This window comes from Chiloscyllium punctatum, chromosome 41 (assembly GCF_047496795.1).
Source record: "Chiloscyllium punctatum isolate Juve2018m chromosome 41, sChiPun1.3, whole genome shotgun sequence".
Lineage (NCBI taxonomy): Eukaryota > Metazoa > Chordata > Chondrichthyes > Orectolobiformes > Hemiscylliidae > Chiloscyllium > Chiloscyllium punctatum.
In genome coordinates this window covers 11,410,852-11,433,508 of record NC_092779.1, presented here as the reverse complement: position 1 = coordinate 11,433,508, position 22,657 = coordinate 11,410,852, and the positions used below count along the sequence as shown (strand labels likewise).

Sequence of the window (22,657 nt, the reverse complement as noted above, 5' to 3'; positions counted from 1 at the left end):
GGGGTCACTCGAACTGAAACGTTGACTCTGATTTCTCTCTCTACAGATGCTGCCAGACCTGCTGAGCTTTTCCAGCAATCCCTATTTTTGTTTTTGATTTATAGCATCCGCAGTTCTTTCGATTTTTAGATTATTAATTAGGAATGGGTTGAAGGTTAATGGAGAGTGGGAGGGAAAGTGGAATTAGGCTTGAGATGAGATCAGCCATGATCGTATTAAATGGCGAAGCAGGCTCGAGGGGCTGAATGGCCTCCTCCTGCTCCCAGTTCTTCTGTTCTTATGTAAAAGACATGAAGAATATTCTAGAGAGGTGGACAATGATTAGTGATGCATTCCATCTTATGGTGGCAGGAGAACATCATCTGCTTCGTGTATAATAGTTTCACTCATTAGCTGTTTGCCCAAATTGAATAGAAATGGAGAGTTACTTTCTTTTGTTTTAATTCATTTCTTCAAGATCTTTCGTGACTGTTCAAGATTCACATTTATCACCTGTACACCCAGACTCACTTCTGTAATAAGTGAAGAAGAAACATTCCCTGGCATTTCAACAAATCAGAAAAATCAACCCCTTGATCAGACACTAAAATGACAATTTTCTGTGAGCTTTGAGATAATTATTTCGATTCTATTTTTACTTCGCCTGGAAAAAGAAACACTGCTGCATTTTGTTTAAATAAAATGCATGTGATAAATATTCAGCCCTTACCTCAGTCAGTGCTGCTTTAGAGAACGGTCTGACATTAGGAAATTTCTAACCTGTGACATTGAAAGTGAATTTGTCGCTGTGTGAGCTTACTACAGACATGTACATTAGGAGCAGGACTGGGCCACTTAGTCCCTCAAGCCTGCTCTACCGTTTACTAATCATGGCCTCTCTCTTCCTATCGACCCTTTGACTTTCTTGTCATTCGAGAATGTCTCCCTGGAAGAGAGGATTGTCTTTTCGTGGCTAATCGCCACCTTGGAGCTGTACCATTCACGATCGGAGACGGTTACAGAGAGGGGTGAACTCGGCCTGGGCAGTCACAAGGGTCAATCTCCCGTCGATAGAATCCATCTAGCAGGCCCGCTGTTAAGGAAAGGCCGCCAGCGTTCTTTGAGATCCATCCCACCCTGGCAATATTTATCTACAACCTCTACCATTGGGGAGAAGTTACAGAAGCCTGAACACACTCACCAGCTGGTTTTGCAACAGTTTCTACCCGACTGCTGTTCGAATACTGAATGGACTCACAAACTCTTAACATTCGCCTGTACCTGTGTTTTTGTTTTTGCCGCTTACCTATTACGTACTATCTTTGCTATTTAACACTATGATCTGCCTGTGTTGCTCGCAAGACAAAGCTTTTCACTGTGCCTCGGTACACGCGACAATAAATTCAATTCAATTCAAGACCCTTTCATCTACGGTGACCCCTAGTTTCTCCTTCAAGGGGGGAAAGTCCTTTCAACATTCACTCTACCAGATGTCCCTGGGATTTTGTGTGGTTCAATAATTCTAACAGGTAACTGGATGGTACTGTCCTGTGGGACAGGCAATGGGAATCTGTGCTGGTGAACAGCCAACACAATGAAGAACATCATTGCAATTATGCTCGCATGGGAAAGCTACATTCCTTCCCAGGCACGCCCACCCTGACTATTCTTGGCCACTGGCACGGGCATTTATTCATGGGTTGGTTGCCCAACCCCTTGGTTATTGATGCAGCACAGGGAGCGGCTAACCCCCCATAAGAATGATGTCAAGATTAGAGTGGTGCTGGAAAAACACAGCAGGTCGGGCAGCATTCGAGGAGTAGGCCTGACCTGCTGTGCTTTTCCAGCACCACTCTAACCTTGACTCTGATCTCCAGCATCTGCAGTCCTCACTTTCGCCTATGAGAATGATGAGCCCTTCCTTCAGTATAGACTTGAATAAAAGACACTTGCTGGCACTTATACATCTCCAAGTTCTCAGCTCACTGATTCCAACATTGACATCAAAGCACGGTCAATGTTCCAGTTCGCCGGCTGCAGTGGGTGTGTTGAGATGGCGGTGATTGAGAGTGTGTGGTTGGCTTGGTGATTCCATCAGAGCCTCAGCGTGCTGCCACAATGTGTACTGTAGCTCATCCTCCCAACATGTGCCCTCACTCTGGTATATCACTCTCTTGCACTTCTCCTTCACACAGCTGGGTAAAATAAACACTGGGGAAAGCTATAGAACATTCCGGAATGGAAAAGTAAGGAGAGGATTGGAGGATTCACCTCACAGGTGCAATTTAACTATCATTGCCATAAGAGGGACTGCAATGAAGTTTTCATGGGACTTTGTTCCTGGGTTATATGGGAGTGCTCTGTGAAGAGAGATCAAACTGAGTCTATATTCTCTGGAGTTTTGGATGCAAGATTGAGATGAGGCAGGGTTTATTCTCTCAGAGGGAAATGAACATTTGTGGCTCCCTCCCTCAGAACTCTGTGGTGGCAAAGCCACTGAGCATATGTCTACATACGAAAACCACCAAGAGATATTTGGACAGTGCAGGAGAATGATAGAGTAGAGGGTCAGCCATGATCTCATTGAAAGGGGAAGTAGGCTCAATGGGCTGAATGGCCTGTGCCTTTTCTTATGCATTTGCAGGATGAGGGGGTTGCTAGCTAGAATAGCATTTATTGCCTGTCTCTCATTGCCCAGAGGGGATTAATAGTCTGCTGATAATACCTCTCAGCCATTGCCTCCCATTTCTCATGTTCTCCTGTTTAACAGGCTGGCAGCTTGTTGCTGGAGCAGTGATGGTGTTAGGGTTGGCCGCACTGCCACAGACTATCGCTCCTCTGAAAGAAGGAACTTCTCTTCAACCCTCCGCCTGAAATGTTTTTAAACTGTGTTCCTAGTTTCAATCTCCCCCACAAGGGGAAAGTGAAGATATATGAACATTGTGCACCTTTACTTCAGCAACTTTGAGAATCAGTGATTATTTACGGAGTGTTCCCTTAGGAAATTTAAAGATAATACTGTTAATATAATACAGCCTGAACACACGTACCAGCCGGTTTCGAAATTGTTTCTACCCGACTGCTGTTCGAATACTGAATGGACTCACAAACTCTTAACATTCGCCTGTACCTGTGTTTTTGGTTTTGCCGCTGTTTACCTATTATTTACTATCTATGTTACTTAACTCTGTGATCTGCCTGTATTGTTCGCAAGACAAAGCTTTTCACTGTGCCTCAGTACACGTGACAATAAATTCAATTCAATTCAATTCAAGTTAATGACTGAGTGAATTATCCACAGTCTGTGAATAGCATAGGCTTGATGGTCTCAAACTTATTTCATATCTGCAGGTTTTCCTTTAGATGTTGCAGTTTATATTCATCAAATGGTGAGTTAGTTCCTGATGGATGTGTTGTGGCATCAGTTATGCCTATTAACAAAGCCAACCCTCAGGACAGAACTGGCTGATGCTTTGCACTCGAACGATTTACTGTGTAATTCGGTGAAATTGCTTCCTGCATATCCTGAAGAGTGGTCTTGTTGTTTGGAGTGAAACACTGTATTCACGATCAAACACTGACATATCATCACAGCAGAAAACCTCTCATCCTCTCTGCAAAATTAGAGCTTCAGTATGTGTCCTCTCCCCTCCACAAACCAAAAAGACAAAGGTTTGAGTTAACTCAACAAAGCCTTAGTTTTAGAGCCTTCTCCCTTATTCGTTCATGGGATGTGGGTGTTGTTGGCCAGGTCAGCATTTATTACCCAGAAGGCAGTTAGAGTCAACCTGTAGGGTCTGAAGTCACCTGTAGGTCAGACCAGGTAAAGCCTGCAGATTTCCCTCCCTAAAGGTACACACAGAGTCATTGTCACAGAGTCATACAGCACAGAAACAGACCCTTCTGTTCAACCAGTCCATGCTGAATATAATCCCAAATTAAACTAGTCCAACCGACCTGCTCTTGGCCCATATCCCTCCAAACCTTTCATATTCATGCACTTATGCAAATATATTTTAACTGTGCTCCCATCCACCACTTCCCCAGGAGGTTCATGCCTCACATAAACCACCCTGTGTGTAAAACATTTGCCCCTCATGTTTTTTTTATAAATCTCTCTCCTCTCATCTTAAAACTGTGCCCCACAATCTTGAAATCCCCCGTCCGAGGGAAAAGACAACTACCATTATACCCCACATTATTTTATAAACTTCCAAAAGTCACCTCTCAATCTCCTACGCTTCAGAGAAAAAGATGCAGCCTATCCAGCCTTGCTTTATAACTCAAACCTTCCTTTACCAGGCAACATCCTGGTAAATCTCCCACTTAATAATATAGTTCCTATAACTAGGCAGCCTGAACTGGATTCTGGATTAGTGGTGCTGGAAGAGCACAGCAGTTCAGGCAGCATCCAACGAGCAGCGAAATCGACATTTCGGGCAAGAGCCCTTCATCAGGAATAAAGGCAGTGAGCCTGAAGCATGGAGAGATAAGCTAGAGGAGGGTGGGGGTGGGGAGAAAGTAGCATAGAGTACAATGGGTGAGTGGGGGAGGGGATGAAGGTGATAGGTCAGGGAGGAGAGGGTGGAGTGGATAGGTGGAAAAGGAGCTAGGTAAAAACAATGCCTGCAGATGTTGGAAACCAGATTCTGGATTAGTGGTGCTAGAAGAGCACAGCAGTTCAGGCAGCATCGAAGTGGCTTCGAAATCGACATTTCAGGCAAAAGCCCTTCATCAGGATTCCTGATGAAGGGCTTTTGCCCGAAACGTCGATTTCGAAGTTACTTGGATGCTGCCTGAACTGCTGTGCTCTTCCAGCACCACTAATCCAGGAAAAGGAGCTAGGCAGGTAGGACAAGTCTGGACAAGTCATGGGGACAGTGCTGAGCTGGAAGTTTGGAACTAGGGTGAGGTGGGGGAAGGGGAAATGAGGAAACTGTTGAAGTCCACATTGATGCCCTGGGGTTGAAGTGTTCCGAGGTGGAAGATGAGGTGTTCTTCCTCCAGGCGTCTGGTGCTTAGGGAGCGGCTGTGAAGGAGGCCCAGGACCTCCATGTCCTCGGCAGAGTGGGAGGGGGAGTTAAAATGTTGGGCCATGGGGCGGTGTGGTTGATTGGTGCGGGTGTCCCGGAGATGTTCCCTAAAGCGCTCTGCTAGGAGGCACCCAGTCTCCCCAATGTAGAGGAGACCACATCGGGAGCAATGGATACAATAAATGATATTAGTGGATGTGCAGGTAAAACTTTGATGGATGTGGAAGGCTCCTTTAGGGCCCTGGATAGAGGTGAGGGAGGAGGTGTGGGTATAGGTTTTACAGTTCCTGCGGTGGCAGGGGAAAGTGCCAGAATGGGAGGGTGGGTTGTAGGGGGGCGTGGACCTGACCTGGTAGTCCACGACATGGTTGAAGAGCTTCAGGCCCTAAAGGAGCCTGCCACAGCCATCAAAGTTTTACCTGCACATCCACTAACATGTATCTTTTGCTCCCGATGTGGTCTCCTTTACATTGGGGAGACTGGGTGCCTCCTAGCAGAGCGCTTTAGGGAACATCTCTGGGACACCCGCACCAATCAACCACACAGCCCTGTGGCCCAACATTTCAACACCCCCTCCCACTCTGCTGAGGACATGGAGGTCCTGGGCCTCCTTCACCGCCGCTCCCTCTCACCAGATGCCTGGAGGAAGAATGCCTCATCTTCCGCCTCGGAACACTTCAACCCCAGGGCATCAATGTGGACTTCAACAGTTTCCTCATTTCCCCTTCCCCCACCTCACCTTAGTTCCAAACTTCCAGCTCAGCACTGTCCCCATGACTTGTCCGGACTTGTCCGACCTGCCTATCTCCTTTTCCACCTATCCACTCCACCCTCTCCTCCTTGACCTATCACCTTCATCCCCTCCCCCACTCACCCATTGTACTCCACGCTACTTTCTCCCCACCCCCACCCTCCTCTAGCTTATCTCTCCACGCTTCAGGCTCACTGCCTTTATTCCTGATGAAGGGCTTTTGCCTGAAACGTCGATTCCGCTGCTCGTTGGATGCAGCCTGAACTGCTGTGCTCTTCCAGCACCACTAATCCAGAATCTGGTTTCCAGCATCTGCAGTCATTGTTTTTACCTGCCTGAACTGGACACAACATTCCAGAAGAGGCCTCACCAATATCCTGTACAATCTCAAATGAACCAGTTTTTAAAATGATATGGTCAACATTAGACTAGCTCCTTGTTTTTTTTTAAATCACCTGTCACCATCTGCCTTGGTGGGATTTGATTCCAATTACTGAGAACATTAGACCAAGTTATTAATCCAGTAACATGACCACAATACAGCATCGCACCCCAGGTGTGTAATAGTGTAGAGTACTGTATATGGTCCAGGCACCACATCTTAGAAAGGTTACATTAGTCTCAGAAGGAGTGCAGTATAGATTTAGCAGACAGTGCCGAAGGTTCTAACAGTTGGATTATGAGGAGAAAGTATATAGATTAGACCTGTGTTGCCAAAAATATATTAGATTAAGGATGGTTTTTTAAAAAAGTTTTTATTCTTAAAGAGTTTGATAGGTTATGGGGGAAAAACACTTTTTCAACTGGTCGGCACAGATCTGTTTGGGTCTGTTTCCATGCTGTAGGACTCTATGACTCTGTAACTGGGTGGAGGAGAATCCGGGACAAGGAGATGTGATGCTAAAACCAGAGTTGGCTTGTTGAAATGAGAGATTAAGAAACATTTCTTGATCCAAAGGCTGTATTTTCCAAAGAGTTTTTACAGCTTGGACCTAGAGCCCTTCAGCCAGGGTCTGGTCACTTTCTTGATGATTCTGACTTTATGTCTTCTTTTAACAATATTTAAACTCTATCCTACCAAGTGTTTGGTCACCATAGGCCTTCTACATAATAACGTGAGGAGCTGGTTAGTGGGGTGATTGCAATGTCCAAACAAATGAGAAACTGGAATTCTAGGGCCTTATTGCTGCAAGTGAGGGCTGCAAATGCTGGAGATCAGAGTCGAAAGTGTGTTGCTGGAAGAGCACAGCTGGTCAGGCAGCATCCGAGGAGCAGGAGAATCAACGTTTCAGGCATAAGCCATTTAGAAAGTAAGTCGATTCTCCTGCTCCTCGGATGCTGCCTGACCTGCTGTGCTTTTCCAGCAACACACTCTCAACTCTTATTTCTGTAATACAGCAATTATTCAAATTTGCACTACAGCAATTTTTCTTTATTTTCCTTCTGACTTTTCTTTCTCTTCAATTCTTATCACATCTAATTCGATTGTAATTCACCCCATGTCCCTTATTGCATGCAATTCTGATCTCCTTCCTATTGGATGGATATTGTGAAACTTGAAAGGGTTCAGAAATATTTACAAGGATGTTGCCAGGGTTTTGGAGGGTTTGAGCTACAGGGAGAGGCTGAACAAGCTAGGGCTGTTTTCCCTGGAGCTTCAGAGGCTGAGGGGTGACCTTATAGAGGTTTGTAAAATCATGAGGGGCATGGCTGGGATAAGTAAACAAGGCCTTTTTCCTGGGGTCGGGGAGTATAGAACTAGAGGGCATAGGTTTAGGGAGAGAATGGAAAGATTTAAAAAGACCTAAAGGGCAACTTTTTCATGCAGAGGGTGGTGCGTATATTGAATGAGCTGCCAGAGGAGGTAGTGGAGTCTGGTGCAATTACAGCATTTAAAAGGAACCTGGATGGGTACATGAATAGGAAGGGTTTAGAGGGATATGGCCAAGTGCTGGCAAATGGGACTAAATTAGGTTGGGATAACTGGTCAGGATGGACGGGTTGGACAAAAGGGTCTGTTTCCATGACTCTATGACTCTTATAACTCTACTGCCAAAACTCTGTACTCTTTAAAGTTATTATTTTGCTGATCTCATTGTTTGTTATGAAGCCTGACTCAGTGTACCAACATCACTATTGGTTTTGTGCATAATCTTTTATTGAGTATTAATGAGGAACGCTTTATCCAAGAGAAAACAAATCGAACAGGGACATTCATACCCCTTAAATGTGTCTGCAATTGTAACACTCTATATAATGGGAATGACCATTTCAGATCATCACTGAAACAAAAGCAAGCCCAGACCTGCTTTTAAAGAAGTGATTTGATTTATTCGATCTGCAGGTATTATGTTAATCTGCTCCTTTTCCATTGATTTCCCAGCTGACAACAAAAATGAGCTTTGAACTGAATGGAAATGCAAATTTATCTACAAAGTAGTCTCTGACTTTAGCCACTCTACACTCCCTTTCTTATTGTTCTCACAATCTCCTCGGCACATCCTCCTGGCATTTCATTCCTGTTTATGTCCCTGCTATGCCTGAAGCGTTCAAATTGTCCAATATTGTTGATGGCCGAGGGGTCATCGATACAGTTCCTGATATTCAGTATGCTGCAACTTGTGTACTGTTTCCTCTTTGCTAAGCTGCTCAGTCTCCCTCGATAACAGGAAATATGCTGTGATTGATCAAATAGTTTTCTCTGTGTGTTTTTTTCTCATGTGTTATCTTTATCTCATTTTGTTACTCGCTTTCTCTCTCTCTCTCTCTCTTTCTGCCTCTCCTCCCTGTTTCTCTTGCACTCTCTCTCTGTCTCTCTCGTTCTGTGTCTCCCTCTATCTCACTTTTCTCTGTCTTTTTCTCCTTTCTTCTCCTCTTTCTCTGTATTTCTCTTTGTCTCTTCCCTCAGTCTAGGTCTCTCTCTTTCAATCTCTCACTTGCAGTTTCTGTCTCTCAATCTCTCTCCAGCTCCCTCTGACTCTGTCGTTCACTTTCCCTGCTCTCACACCTATTCTCCTTGTCTTACCTAGCCTATCTCTCTGTTATGCAGCTTCTCTTTCTATCTTTCTTCCTGCCTGTCTATCATTTTAATCCTCATTCTTCCAATTCCCTTACCCCCTTCACGATGATCTTGACTTTTTGAGTGAATAGGCAAGCTTCCTCAGTGACTGACTTAAAACTGACATTGCCCTCTTGTGACTGACTTACTTTACTGCAGCATCACACCTACATGTGTTCTGTATTTGAAATATGTCCAGGGTGGGGTTAGGAGCAAAATATAAACATGTTCATTGGCTTTTTACATTAACACGGAATAGCTTAAAGGCCTTCATAACCGCTGAATGAGGTGCAGTCATTGTTAATCTAGATCAGAGTGGTGCTGGAAAAGCACAGCAGGTCAGGCAGCATCCGAGGAGCAGGAAAATCAACGTTTCGGGCAAAAGCCCTTCTGCCTGAAACGTCGACTTTCCTGCTCCTCGGATGCTGCCTGACCTGCTGTGCTTTTCCAGCACCACTCTAATCTGGATTCTGAGTTCCAGCATCTGCAGTACCCACTTCTGCAGTCATTGTTATGCAATAGGTAATGTGGCAGCCAACGCCCGCACAGCAAGATCCCAAAAACAGCAATGCCTGCTCAATCTGTTTCAGTGATGTTGGGTGAGGGGTGAAGATTGTCCTGGATTCTCCTCCACCCAGTTATGGAGTCACAGAGCCCTACAGCGTGGAAACAGACCCCTGGGCCCAAACCTGTCCATGCCGATCAGTTGAAAAATTGTTTTTCCCTGGTCACCTATCAAACTCTTTAAGAATAAAAACTTCAAAAAAAAAACCAAACTTATTCTGGGGAAACACTCTTCCTCATTTTCAACATAATTCCCAGGATCTTTTCCATCACAGTCTGACCACTCGTATGGGGTCACAAATTGGACATCTCATCTGAAAGATGACACCTCTGACAGTGCAGTGACCATCATGAAATTCATCAGATTAATGATCATGCGAGCAAGAAGATTTTGGAATTTGTGCTGCTGTCACAGCTGGTGTATGTAATTCAGAGAAAGTTCATAAGATTAACTCCAGAGATGAAAGGCTTGTCCTATGAAGAAAGGTTGAGCAGTTTAGCCCTAATCTCCCTGCACTTCAGAAGAACGGGAGGAGATCCAGTTGAAGTTTATGAGATTCTGACGAAGTTGACAAAGCAGATCTTCCCTCATGTGGGCCGATCCAGAACGAGAGGGTCATAGTTTTAGGATGGTCGGAGGTGGGAGGGGGGGTAGCAGATTTAGAACAGAGATGGGGAGGAATTATTTCTCTCAAATCTGTGGAATTCACTCCCCCAGAGTGCAATAGATGCTGGGACACTGAGTAAATTTGAGGAGGAGAGAGACAGATTGTTAATTAGTGAAAGGTTAAAGGTTTATTGGGAGCGGGCAGGGAAGGACTTGAGGCCGAGCTGAGACCAGCCATGATTGTATTAAATGGCGGGGGAGGCTTGAGGGGCTGAATGGCCTCCTGCTGCTCCCAGTTCTTGTTGTATTGATCCTGTATAATTGCATCTCTGGCTGTGAACAGAGTTATTTGAAATGTTCTGTTTCTTTTGTTTCAGATTATTTCCCAGAGAAAGCTTTCCAAATCCCTGATGAAGCACGGAAACACTGCCGGAAAATCCTCGATAACAGTAGGTCACTCGAGTGTTTAACATCATCTTCTGTGGAGCCCATGTTGACCTGGCCTCACTGGCCCAGGAAGCAGTGACAGCAGTTTTAAAACGACAAATGTTCAAAAGTAGCCAACCTCAGCCGCCTCGAAACTTCACCCTCTTACTTACTGTCTTTTATCCTTCCCCAGTGCTTGGTGTTCTGTTCCCTGTTTTCAAATTACTTCAGCTTGAACTCTATTCAATAGGCCTCATTGACTTCAGTGTCATGCCAAAGGAGGAGATTTGGCATATTGGCAAATGTGCTGTTTGAAACAAAGAGTCATACAGCACGAAAACAGACCCTTCGATCCAACTCGTCCAGACCAATCAGACATCCCAATCTTAACTCGTTCCATTTGCCAGCAAATCCCTCTAATCCCTTCCTATTCAGGTACCCATTCAGATGCCATTCAAATGCTGTAATTGTACCGGCCTCCACCAGTTCCTCTGGCAGCTCATTCCATACACGCACCACCCTCTGTGGGAAAAGTCGGAGGGTTTGAGCTACAGGGAGAGGCTGATCCTCACTGGGATACAGCCCCACACACTGATTCTTGCTGGGGTGCAGTTCAACACACACTGACTCACACTGGGGTACAGTCACATACACACTGAGGCTCACAGGGGTGCAGTCTCACATACACTGCCTGTCACTGTGTACAGTCCAACACACACTGACTCTCATTGGGGTACAGTCCACACACACTGTCTGTCACTGGGGTACAGTCCCACACATATTGATCCTCGTTGGGATACAGTCCCACACACACTGACTGTTACTGGGTTACAGTCCCACACTCTCTGAAGCTCACTGGGATACAGACACACATAGACAATAGACAATAGACAATAGACAATAGATGCAGGAGTAGGCCATTCTGCCCTTCGAGCCTGCACCGCCATTCAATATGATCATGGCTGATCATTCCTAATCAGTATCCTGTTCCAGCCTTATCTCCATACCCCTTGACTCCACTATCTTTAAGAGCTCTATCCAATTCTTTCTTAAATGAATCCAGAGACTGGGCCTCCACTGCCCTCTGGGGCAGAGCATTCCACACAGCCACCACTCTCTGGGTGAAGTAGTTTCTCCTCATCTCTGTCCATACACTGATTCTCCCTGGGGTACAGCCCCACACACACTGACACTTACTGGGGTACAGACCCACACTCTCAGACTCTCACTGGGGTACAGCTCCCACTCTCTGACTCTCACCAGGGTACAGTCCCACAAACACACATTGACTCTCACTGGGGTACAGGTCCCACACACACTGACTGTTACTGGGGTACAGTCCCACACTCTCAGACTCTCACTTGGTAACAATCCCACACTCTCAGACTCTCTCTCTGGGGTCCTGTCCCACACTCTCTGACACTCGCTGGAATACAGACCCACACTCTCAGACTCTCTCTGGGGTATAGTCTCACACTCTCAGACTCTCACTGGGGTACAGTCCCACACACACAGCCTCTCACTGGGGTATGGGTCCCACAAATACTGACCCTCACTGGGGTACAGTTCAACACACTGACCCTCACTGGGGTACAGTCCCACACACACTGACTCTCACTGGGGAAAAGTCCCACATGCACAGACTCTCACTAGGGAACAGTCCCACACACACAGACTCTCACTGGGGTACAGTCCCACACACACAGCCTCTCGCTGGGGTATGGGTCCCACAAATACTGACCCTCACTGGGGTACAGTGCCACACACACTGACTCTCACAGCGGTAGAATCCCACGGACACAGACTCTCACTAGGGAACAGTCCCCCACACACGGACTCTCACTAGGGTACAGTCCCACACACACTGACCCTCACTGGGGTACAGTCTCACACAGACTGACTCTCACTGAGGTACAGTCCCACACACACTGACTCTATCTGCGGTACAGTCCCACACAGACTCGCTTTGTGGTACAGTCCCACACACACTTACTCTCACTGCTGTACATGTTATGACCCACATTTTGGAAATTCTTGTCTCATCGTGTCATAGAGTCATAGAGATATACAGCATGGAAACAGACCCTTTGGTCTAACCCGTCCATGCCGACCAGCTATCCCAATCCAATCTAGTCCCACCTGCCAGCACCCGGCCCATATCCCTCCAAACCCTTCCTATTCATATACCCATCCAGATGTCTTTTAATTGTTGTAATTGTACCAGCCTCCACCACATCCTCTGGCAGCTCATTCCATACATGTACCACCCTCTGCATGAAAACATTGCCCCTGAGGTCTCTTTTATATCTTTCCCCTCTCACCCTAAACCTATGCCCTCTAGTTCTGGACTCCTTGACCCCAGGAAACAGACTTTGTCTACTTATCCTATCTATGCCCCTCATAATTTTGTAAACCTCTATAAGGTCACCCCTCAGCCTCCAACTCTCCACTGAAAACAGCCCCAGCCTGTTCAGCCTCTCCCTGTAGCTCAGATCCTCCAACCCTGGCAACATCCTTGTAAATCTTTTCTGAATTCTTTCAAGTTTCACAACATCCTTCTGATAGGAAGGAGAACAGAATTGCACGCAATAGTCCTACAGTGGCCTAACCAATGTCTTGTAGAGCCGCAACATGACCTCCCAACTCCTGTACTCAATACTCTGACCAATAAAGGAAAACATACCAAACGCGACTCCACTTTCAAGGAGCTATGAACCTGCACTCCAAGGTCTCTTTGTTCAGCAACATTCCCTAGGACCTTACCATTAAGTGTATAAGTCCTGCTAAGATTTGCTTTCCCAAAATGCAGCACCTCGCATTTATCTGAATTAAACTCCATCTGCCACTTCTCAGCCCATTGGCCCATCTGGTCCAAATGCTGTTGTAATCTGACGTAACCCTCTTCACTGTTCACTAAACTTCCAATTTTGGTGTCATCTGCAAATTTACGAACTATACCTCTTTTGCTCGCATCCAAATCATTTATGAACATGACAAAAAGTAGAGGACCAGCACCGATCCTTATGGCACTCCACTGGTCACAGGCCTCCAGTCTGAAAAACAACCCTCCACCACCACCCTCTGTCTTCTACCTTTGAGCCAGTTCTGTATCCAAATGGCTAGTTCTCCCTGTATTCCATGAGATCTAACCTTGCTAATCAGTCTCCCTTGGGGAACCTTGTTGAACCACTTACTGAAGTCCATATAGATCACATCCACTGCTCTGCCCTCATCAATCTTCTTTGTTACTTCAAAAAAACTCAGTTAAGTTTGTGAGACATGATTTCCCACGCACAAAGCCAAATGACTATCCCAAATCAGTTCTTGCCTTTCCAAATACATGTACATCCTGTCCCACAGGCTTCCCTCCGACAACTTGCCCAACACCGAGGTCAGGCTCACCGGTCTATAGTTCCATGGCTTGTCTTTATCGTCCTTCTTCAACAGTGGCACCACGTTTTCCAACCTCCAGTCTTCCGGCACCTCACCTGTGACTATTGATGATACAAATATCTCAGCAAGAGGCCCAGCAATCACTTCTCTAGCTTCCCACAGAATTCTCGGGTACACCTGATCAGGTCCTGGGGATTTATCCACTGTTAACTGTTTCAAGACATCCAGTACTTCCTCCTCTGTAATCTGGACATTCTGCAAGATGTCACCATCTATTTCCCTACAGTCTATACCTTCCATATCCTTTTCCACAGTAAATACTGATGCAAAATATTCATTTAGTATCTCACCCATTTTCTGTGGCTCCACACAAAGGCCGCCTTGCTGATCTTTAAGGGGCCCTATTCTTTCCCTAGTTACCCTTTTGTCCTTAATATATTTGTAAAAAGCCTTTGGATTCTCCTTAATTCTATTTGCCAAAGCTATCTCATGTCCCCGTTTTGCCCTCCTGATTTCCCTCTTAAGTATACTCCTACTGCCTTTATATTCTTCTAAGGATTCACTCGATCTATCCTGTCTGTACCTGACATATGCTTCCTTCTTTTTCTTGACCAAACCCTCAATTTCTTTCATTATCCAGCATTCCCTATACCTACCAGCCTTTCCTTTCACTCTGACAGGAATATGCTTTCTCTGGATTCTTGTTATCTCATTTCTGAAGGCTTCCCATTTTCCAGCCATCCCTTTACCTGCGAACATCTGCCTCCAATCAGCTTTCAAAAGTTCTAGTCTAATGCCGTCAAAATTGGCCCTTCTCCAATTTAGAACTTCAACTTTTAGATCTGGTCTATCCTTTTCCATCACTATTTTAAAACGGATAGAATTATGGTCGCTGGCCCCAAAGTGCTCCCTCACTGACACCTCAGTCACCTGCCCTGCTTTATTTCCCAAGAGTAGGTCAAGTGGGAGGACTGTCCTTATTACTGAACCTGATGTCAATGGGTGTCGTGGGTTTTGCCTGAACCATTCTGTTGATGGTGGACAGTGATGCTACGTTGGGATTTTGACCCAGTGAAATGAAGGATAGTGTGTAACTTGGAAGTCACGGTGTTATTATGGTATCGCTATTCTTGCTGTCTTTTGTGGGGCTGGTGAGACGACAGGGAAGTGTTTCAAAGTATCCAAGACCAGCTGTTTCCAAGTATCTTGTTGAATATTGCAGCCACTGTGAAGAGGAATAGACATTGATTGATGTTACCCGGTAAAAAGGAGGGTGTCCCCTGGACGGTATCCAGGTTCTGCGGCTGTGTCAATGGCTGCACGCCTCTTTATGTCAGTCTTGGAAAGTACAGGGGAGGGCCAGTTCCATAGCCCATATGGAGTGTTCCATCTCAGTGCTCCTTATGAAGCCAAAGACCATTCAAGTTGCTTTTGAATGTTGTTTTGATCCCAGATCAAGTCAGATTCCAGAATGAAACCTGACTTGATAGATAATGTTTGGTTTAGTTAGTTAACATGCTGCTTCATCGCTAAGAAATATTCACACAAGTCTGCAGATTTTCTTTACAAACAGAACATAAGTTCCACGCACAAATGTTCATTTGTAACGTTGGTACGTGTTGGGACCGCTCCAAGGCATTTTCATAAGTGCCCACACAAATTGACTCATTCAAGGTCAAAGCTTCAGCAGAACAAAAGAACAGTTAGAATTACCTTTAAAACCCCAACAAAATAAAGTTGATCCTGCTTCTCAACTCAGAGTTTAGGTTAGAGTGGTGCTGGAAACGCCCAGCAAGTCAGGCAGCATCTGAGGAGCAGGAAAGTCAACATTTTGGGCAAAAGCCCTTCATCAGGAATAGAGACAGGGAGCCTCCAGGATGGAGAGATAAGTGCTTCTCAACTCAATCCATACAATGACTGAAGTCTAGAGAAATTACACGCCTATTTCAGTTCTTTTTAATGTTGAACTAACTGTACGAAACTGGTGTCTTCTGAACTGAATTTAAAGAAACTTGCTCAAACTTTTGTCCTTCTAAACTGAAAACAAAATGTTGACGTTTCAATCTTCCACAATGTGTTGTAAGCCCTACAACATAAACATCATCCCACAAGGGTTTGCACTTAACCACTCTCTGACACATTCTGGATTAAGTCATTGTTCTGGAAAGACTCTGCCACCTTGCTCTGTTTTAAAAAAGAAATCCATTCACAAAAGTAATCAACACCCATGTGCAACTACTTTGAAATCCAAACTCCAAAAATTATCTGAATTATTAACGACACACCTTTGATCACAATGTCACTTTGTACTGTTGGTGCATGTTGCTGCATGACAGGTCAGGCAGCATCTGAGGAACAGGAAAAAAAATCAATGTTTCGGGCAAAAGCCTTTCATCAGACCCATTCCTGATGAAGGACTTTTCCCTGAAACTTCGATTTTTCCTGCTGCTCCGATGCTGCCCGACCTGCTGTGCTCTTCTAGCGCCACTCTAATCTTGACTCTAATCTCCAGCATCTGCAGTACCCACTTCTGCCAACATGTTGGTGCATCTCTAAGGCATTTTTAGAAGTGCCCATGTAAATTTGCCCATTCAAAGCTTCAGCAGAACTAAAGAAAAAAAACCCCTTCACTTGGAAACCATTCTCCCTGTCTGAAGAGTTTCTCCTTCTAGTTCCCAGCTGGTGAGAGTTCCATTGAAAAGAGTGGATCAATGAGCTTTGATAGTGTACCATTCGCAGTCTCTGAATACCACAAAACATTTCACAGCCGAAGACATACTTTCAAAGTGTAGTCACTAATGTAATGCAGGGAAACACAGCAAGGCAATTTAACTCAAAGCAGGGCCTTGCAAACAGCAATTTGATAAACAATCAATTCATCTGTTGCCGTGACGTTGGCTGAGGGATAAACATTGGCCACGATCCTGGGTGGAACTCCTGTGTACTCCGTCAAGTTCTCAGGGATCCTCAATATCCATTTAAACTGAAAGGACGTTGGATTCTAAATAGTTGCAACATTGCTTAGTGAATAATGCGCTCAGGATTCTGAAGGGTATGACCCAGGCTCACGACCAAGAAAAAAGGGTCACAGAAAGGTCAATGTGGTATTTATCTGAAATAAGCAAACACCCACTGAGAATCTGCTCTTGGAGCCCACAGCTTTGCTGTTGCATCCACTTCAGCAGAATATTGTACCCCACCGAGGGCCATACCTAACTCTTGGAGACGGTCCTCAACAGCTCAGTGTGGGCTCTCAGCGGTGCACAGAAATCAATACTTGCCATTGACTCCCAGTCCCAGCCAAAACTTGGTTTGTGCCGCAGGGCAAAGACTCCGAAAGATTTTGACCATATTCCTGTCAATCCAGAAGTGGTAAATCATGAAGATCAGCAGACCTGATTGAATCAAAAGGCACAAATCTTTCATGTTATAACTCACTCTGGGATGGGGGTGTCACTGGCTGGGTCAGCATTTACTGTCCATCTCTGTGAATGCTTTGAGAAATGTCGGAAAGGACAAATGTCACAACTCTGAGGTGACCTCACTGTCACGTGCAGAGAGCCGGTGAGTGAGCTGACAGCGGTTTGACCTGCCTTAACTAGGCATCCACCCTCAACAAGATCCATGCTCTCCACACTAGATCATTGCATTTGCCCCACAAGAGGAATTTCAAGGGAAGTCCAGCACATGACTGTGCTCAGACACAGAGAATGCTGGAGAAACTCAGCAGGTCTGCCATCTTCACAAAGAGAGATAGAGTTAATGTTTGACATCCGTATGACTCTTCTTCAGAACAGAATCGTACAGGCCTCAAAAACATCAGCTGATATTAATCTGTACCGCCTCACCCTGCTGTCAGACATCTTCTCCCTGGTCACTACCCTCACTGACAGGTCACTTTTTGGGCTTTGAAATGGGGGTCACTTTGGAAAAAGGATCAGGGTAGTGTTTGGAACAATAACCAGTTTATTGCTCAGGGAACCAACTTTACAAAGACATGACATGAGGTGGTGTCTCTCTCATGTGATCTCCTACATCATCACAGTGGGAGTAGGATGGCTATTCACCCTGACCCAGGCATTAACCCTTTCAGACCCTTACACTACAGCAACCACATGCGTCTACTTTTCCATTGGGGACAGGCAGTCCTTTTTTCACTGTTATGCTCCCTTTAACATTGAGCCGGTCACCTTTAAATCTAAAATGCCACCAGTGAGCTGTATTTTCTGTGTGAGCAGGTTGTACAATATTGATCTAATGGTGGGACAGGCAAAATGTAGCTGAACACACAACAGAGATGAGATATCTGCTGTATGCTAACTAATTCAGAAACTCAGGTGGATGTGGCCTGAGATTGAGCAGAATAGTCTTCTCAGGAGCTACTTATAAATGCAAACTACAGTCTTTTAAGTAAGGCAGTGATCAATGATTAATATTCCCCTTCCTACTTTTCCATCTGTCGTCTGTATTAGATACCAGTGTCTCCTGATGATATTTCAGCTGTCTCTTATCCTCGCACCTATGTTACCAGTTTTGAAATTGGACATCTTCAGTGTTCTGTCATTGTTCTGCAGTGGTCCAGATCTCTGGCTTGATTCCGATGCCAGGACTTGTTAAAGGCGTGTGTTTGTAATGTGGCCAAACACGGAGGTCATCAGCCTGGAACTCCTTCCTGTGCACTTGAGGCAGTAACAGCGAGAGAGTTTTCCGTTTGGCCATCCTGCAGACGGCAATGGTTAACCATTGCAGTATGGGTGGCACGGTGGCTCAGTGGTTAGCACTGCTACCTCACAGTCCCAGGGACCCGGGTTCGAGTCCACCCTTGAGAGACTGTCCGTGTGGAGTTTGCATGTTCTCCCCATGTCTACATGGGTATCCTCTGAGTACTCTGGTTTCTTTCCACAATCCAAAGATATGCAAAGTAGGTTGACTCAGGGATGTCTAGGTGAGCTGATTAGCCGGGGGAAATGCAGGCTTGGGGGATGGAGCTGGTGGAATGCTGTTTGGAGGGTTGGTGTGGTCTTGTTGGGCTGAATGGCCTGTTACCACGCTGTAGGGATTCTATAGGAGGTCGAATATAGTACATTTCCCATGAGTGAGGATCAATGCAATGGAAGTGCATGACCACACCCTCAGAAACAAGGTGTAAAGGCAGATTGATGAAAGTGGAGGGTAGAGCGGTTGTGCCTAGTAATCACAGGGCAAATGCAGAGTAAAGCTCCCTCTGCTTTATCCCAACCACACGGTTTAATGTGAATCATGACCTGCAATGGCAGTGCAACATTTCCACGTCGCCAGTCAACCATCTTTCCATTCTCTCTGAGCAAGATTGCAGTCTTACGTCAAACCCAGGGTGCCTTTCTGCACTGTACTAGCACCATATTTAATGGACCAGCAACGCTCAGCACTTCTTGTAAATGTGTTCACTAATTAAATCTGACAGGATGAACTAAACTCATTGGAAAGTAAATCCACAAACCATGTCATTAATATAGAAATTCTCCTTGGTTGTGATATTCAGCCACTCCCTTGCAATGGATTGTTCCGTTCTGTTTGTTCTTGGGACCTCTCAATGGGACCTCATTGCTGTGACCATCAACATGATCATAATCTCAGGTGATTTTGCAACTCGTCATAAAACAAAAATATATTATTCCTCGTGAATGAAACTTTGTTTTGTGTTTATTCAATCACAAGTTCCAATCTTAGGCTCTGGGGTGTCACTGGGTAGTCCAGCACTCATCGCCCATCCTTAATGGCTCTTGGCAAGTTGGTGATGAGCTGCCTTCTGGAAGCTCAAGTAGTGAAGATCAATTTAGATAGACAGTTCCAGGCTTGTGACTGAACCATCATCCATCATCAACCATAACAAAAACATACAGCAAAACACAGAAACATAGAAGATAGGACCAGGAGGAGGCCATTCAGCCCTGCTCTGCCATTCAACAGCATCATGGTTGATCGTCCAACTCACTAGCCTAATCCTGCTTTCTCCCCATAACCTTTGATCCCATTCGCTCAAAGTGCTGTATCTTGCCACCTCTTGAATATATTCAATATTTTGGCATCAACTACTTCCTGTGGTAATGAATGCATGATGCAAACGTGCCTCCTTTAAAAACATAATTCACAGGTATTCCTGGCTTGTCCAGCGTCTATTGTCCATCTCTAATTTTCCAGACAGCAGTTAAGAATTATAGAATCCCTACAGTGTGGAAGCAGGCCATTCGATCCATCAAGTCCACTCTGACCCTTTGAAGAGAATCACACCCAGACCCAACCCACTCACAACCCCATGTTTCCCATGGCTAATCCACCTTGTCTACACATCCCTGGACACGAGAGACAATTTAGCATGGCCAGTCCACCCTAACCTGCACATCTTTGGGCTGTGAGAGGAAACCAGAGCCCCTGGAGAAAGCCCATACTGACACAGGGAGAATGTACAAATTTCACGCAGACAAGGGTGCAATTGAACCTGGGTCCCTGGTGCTGTGCAGCAGTTGTGCTAACCACTGTGTTGCCCCAGAGTTAACCACATTGCTGTGGTTCTGGAGTCACATGTAGGCCAGACCAGATAAGAATGGCAGATCTCCTTCCCTAAATGACATTTGCAAACCTGATGGATTTTCCTGACAATTGACAATGGTTACATGACTGCCATTTGGCCAGCTCTGAGGTTTGAACTGCTATCCCCCAGAATATGAACCCGAGTTTCTGGATTACTGGTCCTGTGTTATTACCACTGTGCACCACTGTCACCTACCTCAAAAAGAATAGGATTATTAAGAATTTCTTTCCTCAAAATTTTGATTGCACCTTTTTGCATTAGTTCTAAAATTACTACCAATGTTTGAAACCACACATTGGCGCAGGTGTCAGTGATGCAGATTGAGTTGAGCTTTCTTGCTGTCAGCAAAATGTCAGAACGGGCTTCTCTGACTGATGTATTCATGGCTTGAACAGGTTCCCATAGACTACACACGTTAAAGCTTCTATGTGAACCAAGCTTTCAACCATCATCTCCTGTCAACAGCATAACTGTGCCTTGAAAACCCTCTCATAAACAGATGTAACTGCCCCTTTCCCCGTCATGCTGTGAACAATATCGTAGAATCCCTACAGAGGCCATCTGGCCCATCAGGACTGTACTAACCCTCCTAAAAGCATTTATTGCCCATTGCTAATTGCAGAGAGGCTAACCAGTCCTTTACCTGTGCCTATGCCATAAATTTATTTTATTCTTAAAAATGTTTGTTTTCGTTTATTCATTTTTACGATGCTGACTCCCAGCATTTATTGCCTGTCCCTAATTGCCCCAGAGGTGGGGGTGAGCTGCCTTAACATAGAACATTACAGTGCAGTACAGGCCCTTCGATGTTGCACCGATCAATCTGAAGCCCATCTAACCTACACTATTCCATGTACGTCCATATGCTTGTCCAATGACGACTTAAATGTACTTAAAGTTGGCGAATCTACTACCGTTGCAGGCAAAGCATTCCATACCCTTACTACTCGCTGAGTAAAGAAACTACCTCTGACATCTGTCCTATATCTATCACCCCTCAATTTAAAGCTATGCCCCCTAGTGCTCGCCGTCACCATACTTGAAAAAAGGCTCTCCCTGTCCACCCTATCTAACCCTCTGATTATCTTCTTCAATCATTGTAGCCCACCTGCTGTAGGTTGACCAACAATCCCCTTAGGGAGGGAATCTCCAGGATGTTGACCCAGCGACAGTGAAAGAATGGTGATATACTTCCGAGTCAGGGTGCTGAGTGGCTTGGAGGGGGTGGTGTTCCCATGTATCTGCTGCCCTTGTCTTTCTAGATTGAAATGGTAGTGGAGTTGGAAGATGCTGTCGCAGGAATCTGGGCAAAACTCCACAGTGTATCTTAGCTTATTTGCGGAGACCATTTGATGTGATATGTCAGCACATCAAACAGGGCACTCTTTGACATTCATTGCTTTGGCCAAAGCATTTGGTAACCTGGGCCCTAACATCTCCTTGGGTGACTCAGCACTCCTGAGAAACATCGTGTAACACTTACCATGTTAGAGGTGCTAGGAAAATTGGTGTTCTGTTGGAAAATGAAGAATAAATCACGAATTAAATTCACTGGCAGAACTCAGACCTCGATTCCTCAGTAGTTCCTAGGCCTCTGTCTCTGCTGGTTCATCTAATTGCTTCTATTCTGAAGAAAATTACCCCTTTAACATTATTGGACCTTACAAGATCACTTTACCTTGGCGTACAGATATCATGGCAGTGCCAGTTTGAAATGACATTCTGTGGGATGTGTCGCACAGAAGTTCTCAGAATGTCAGTGATAACACACACTGAAAATGGAATGTCCTGCCCCACACATTTGTGAACCAAAAGAAAAATTGAAGGAGTCTGCCACTTGCTTCTCTCCCGTCATGTTTATTCATTATAACAAATTTTCTCCTGCTTCTCAACTACCATTCATTTTTACTGATGGCACCGGAAGAGAAGCTGAAGGGGAATAATAATCAGTTAAATTAGACTCAAAAGTTGGTCGCATCAAACTTGGGAAGAGTTTTGTCTTGCTTTTGGGATGTATTCAAACTTGCTTTCACATGTGGCTGCAGTTTTATTTTACAAAATATGATTTCAATGCTAGGGTTTTAAAGTCAAGAGTACCTTTTCCAATCCAAAATTTTGTATAGTTTTATATAATTTTGTTTACAAATGTGAAGTAGGCTGTTTGGCCCAACTAGCTCTTGGGAGGAGTGTTTGATCTCATTCCCATCAACAGATCCTTCCATTCCTCTCTGTCTCTTTCACAGGCTTATCCACAGCAGAATCTTGCTACTGTACA

At 45.1% G+C, this 22,657-nt stretch overlaps 1 protein-coding gene across 2 annotated transcripts in view; it reads left to right on the top strand.

Moving 5' to 3' along the window:
* The window catches only part of cpne4b (copine IVb), a 374,751-nt gene that overhangs the window by 202,441 nt on the left and 149,653 nt on the right, over nucleotides 1-22,657 (top strand). For both annotated transcript variants that reach the window (XM_072560364.1, XM_072560365.1), the window contains exon 4: nucleotides 10,370-10,441. In XM_072560364.1, the coding sequence (XP_072416465.1) occupies nucleotides 10,370-10,441 (72 nt within the window). The remainder of the gene's footprint in view (nucleotides 1-10,369; nucleotides 10,442-22,657) is intronic.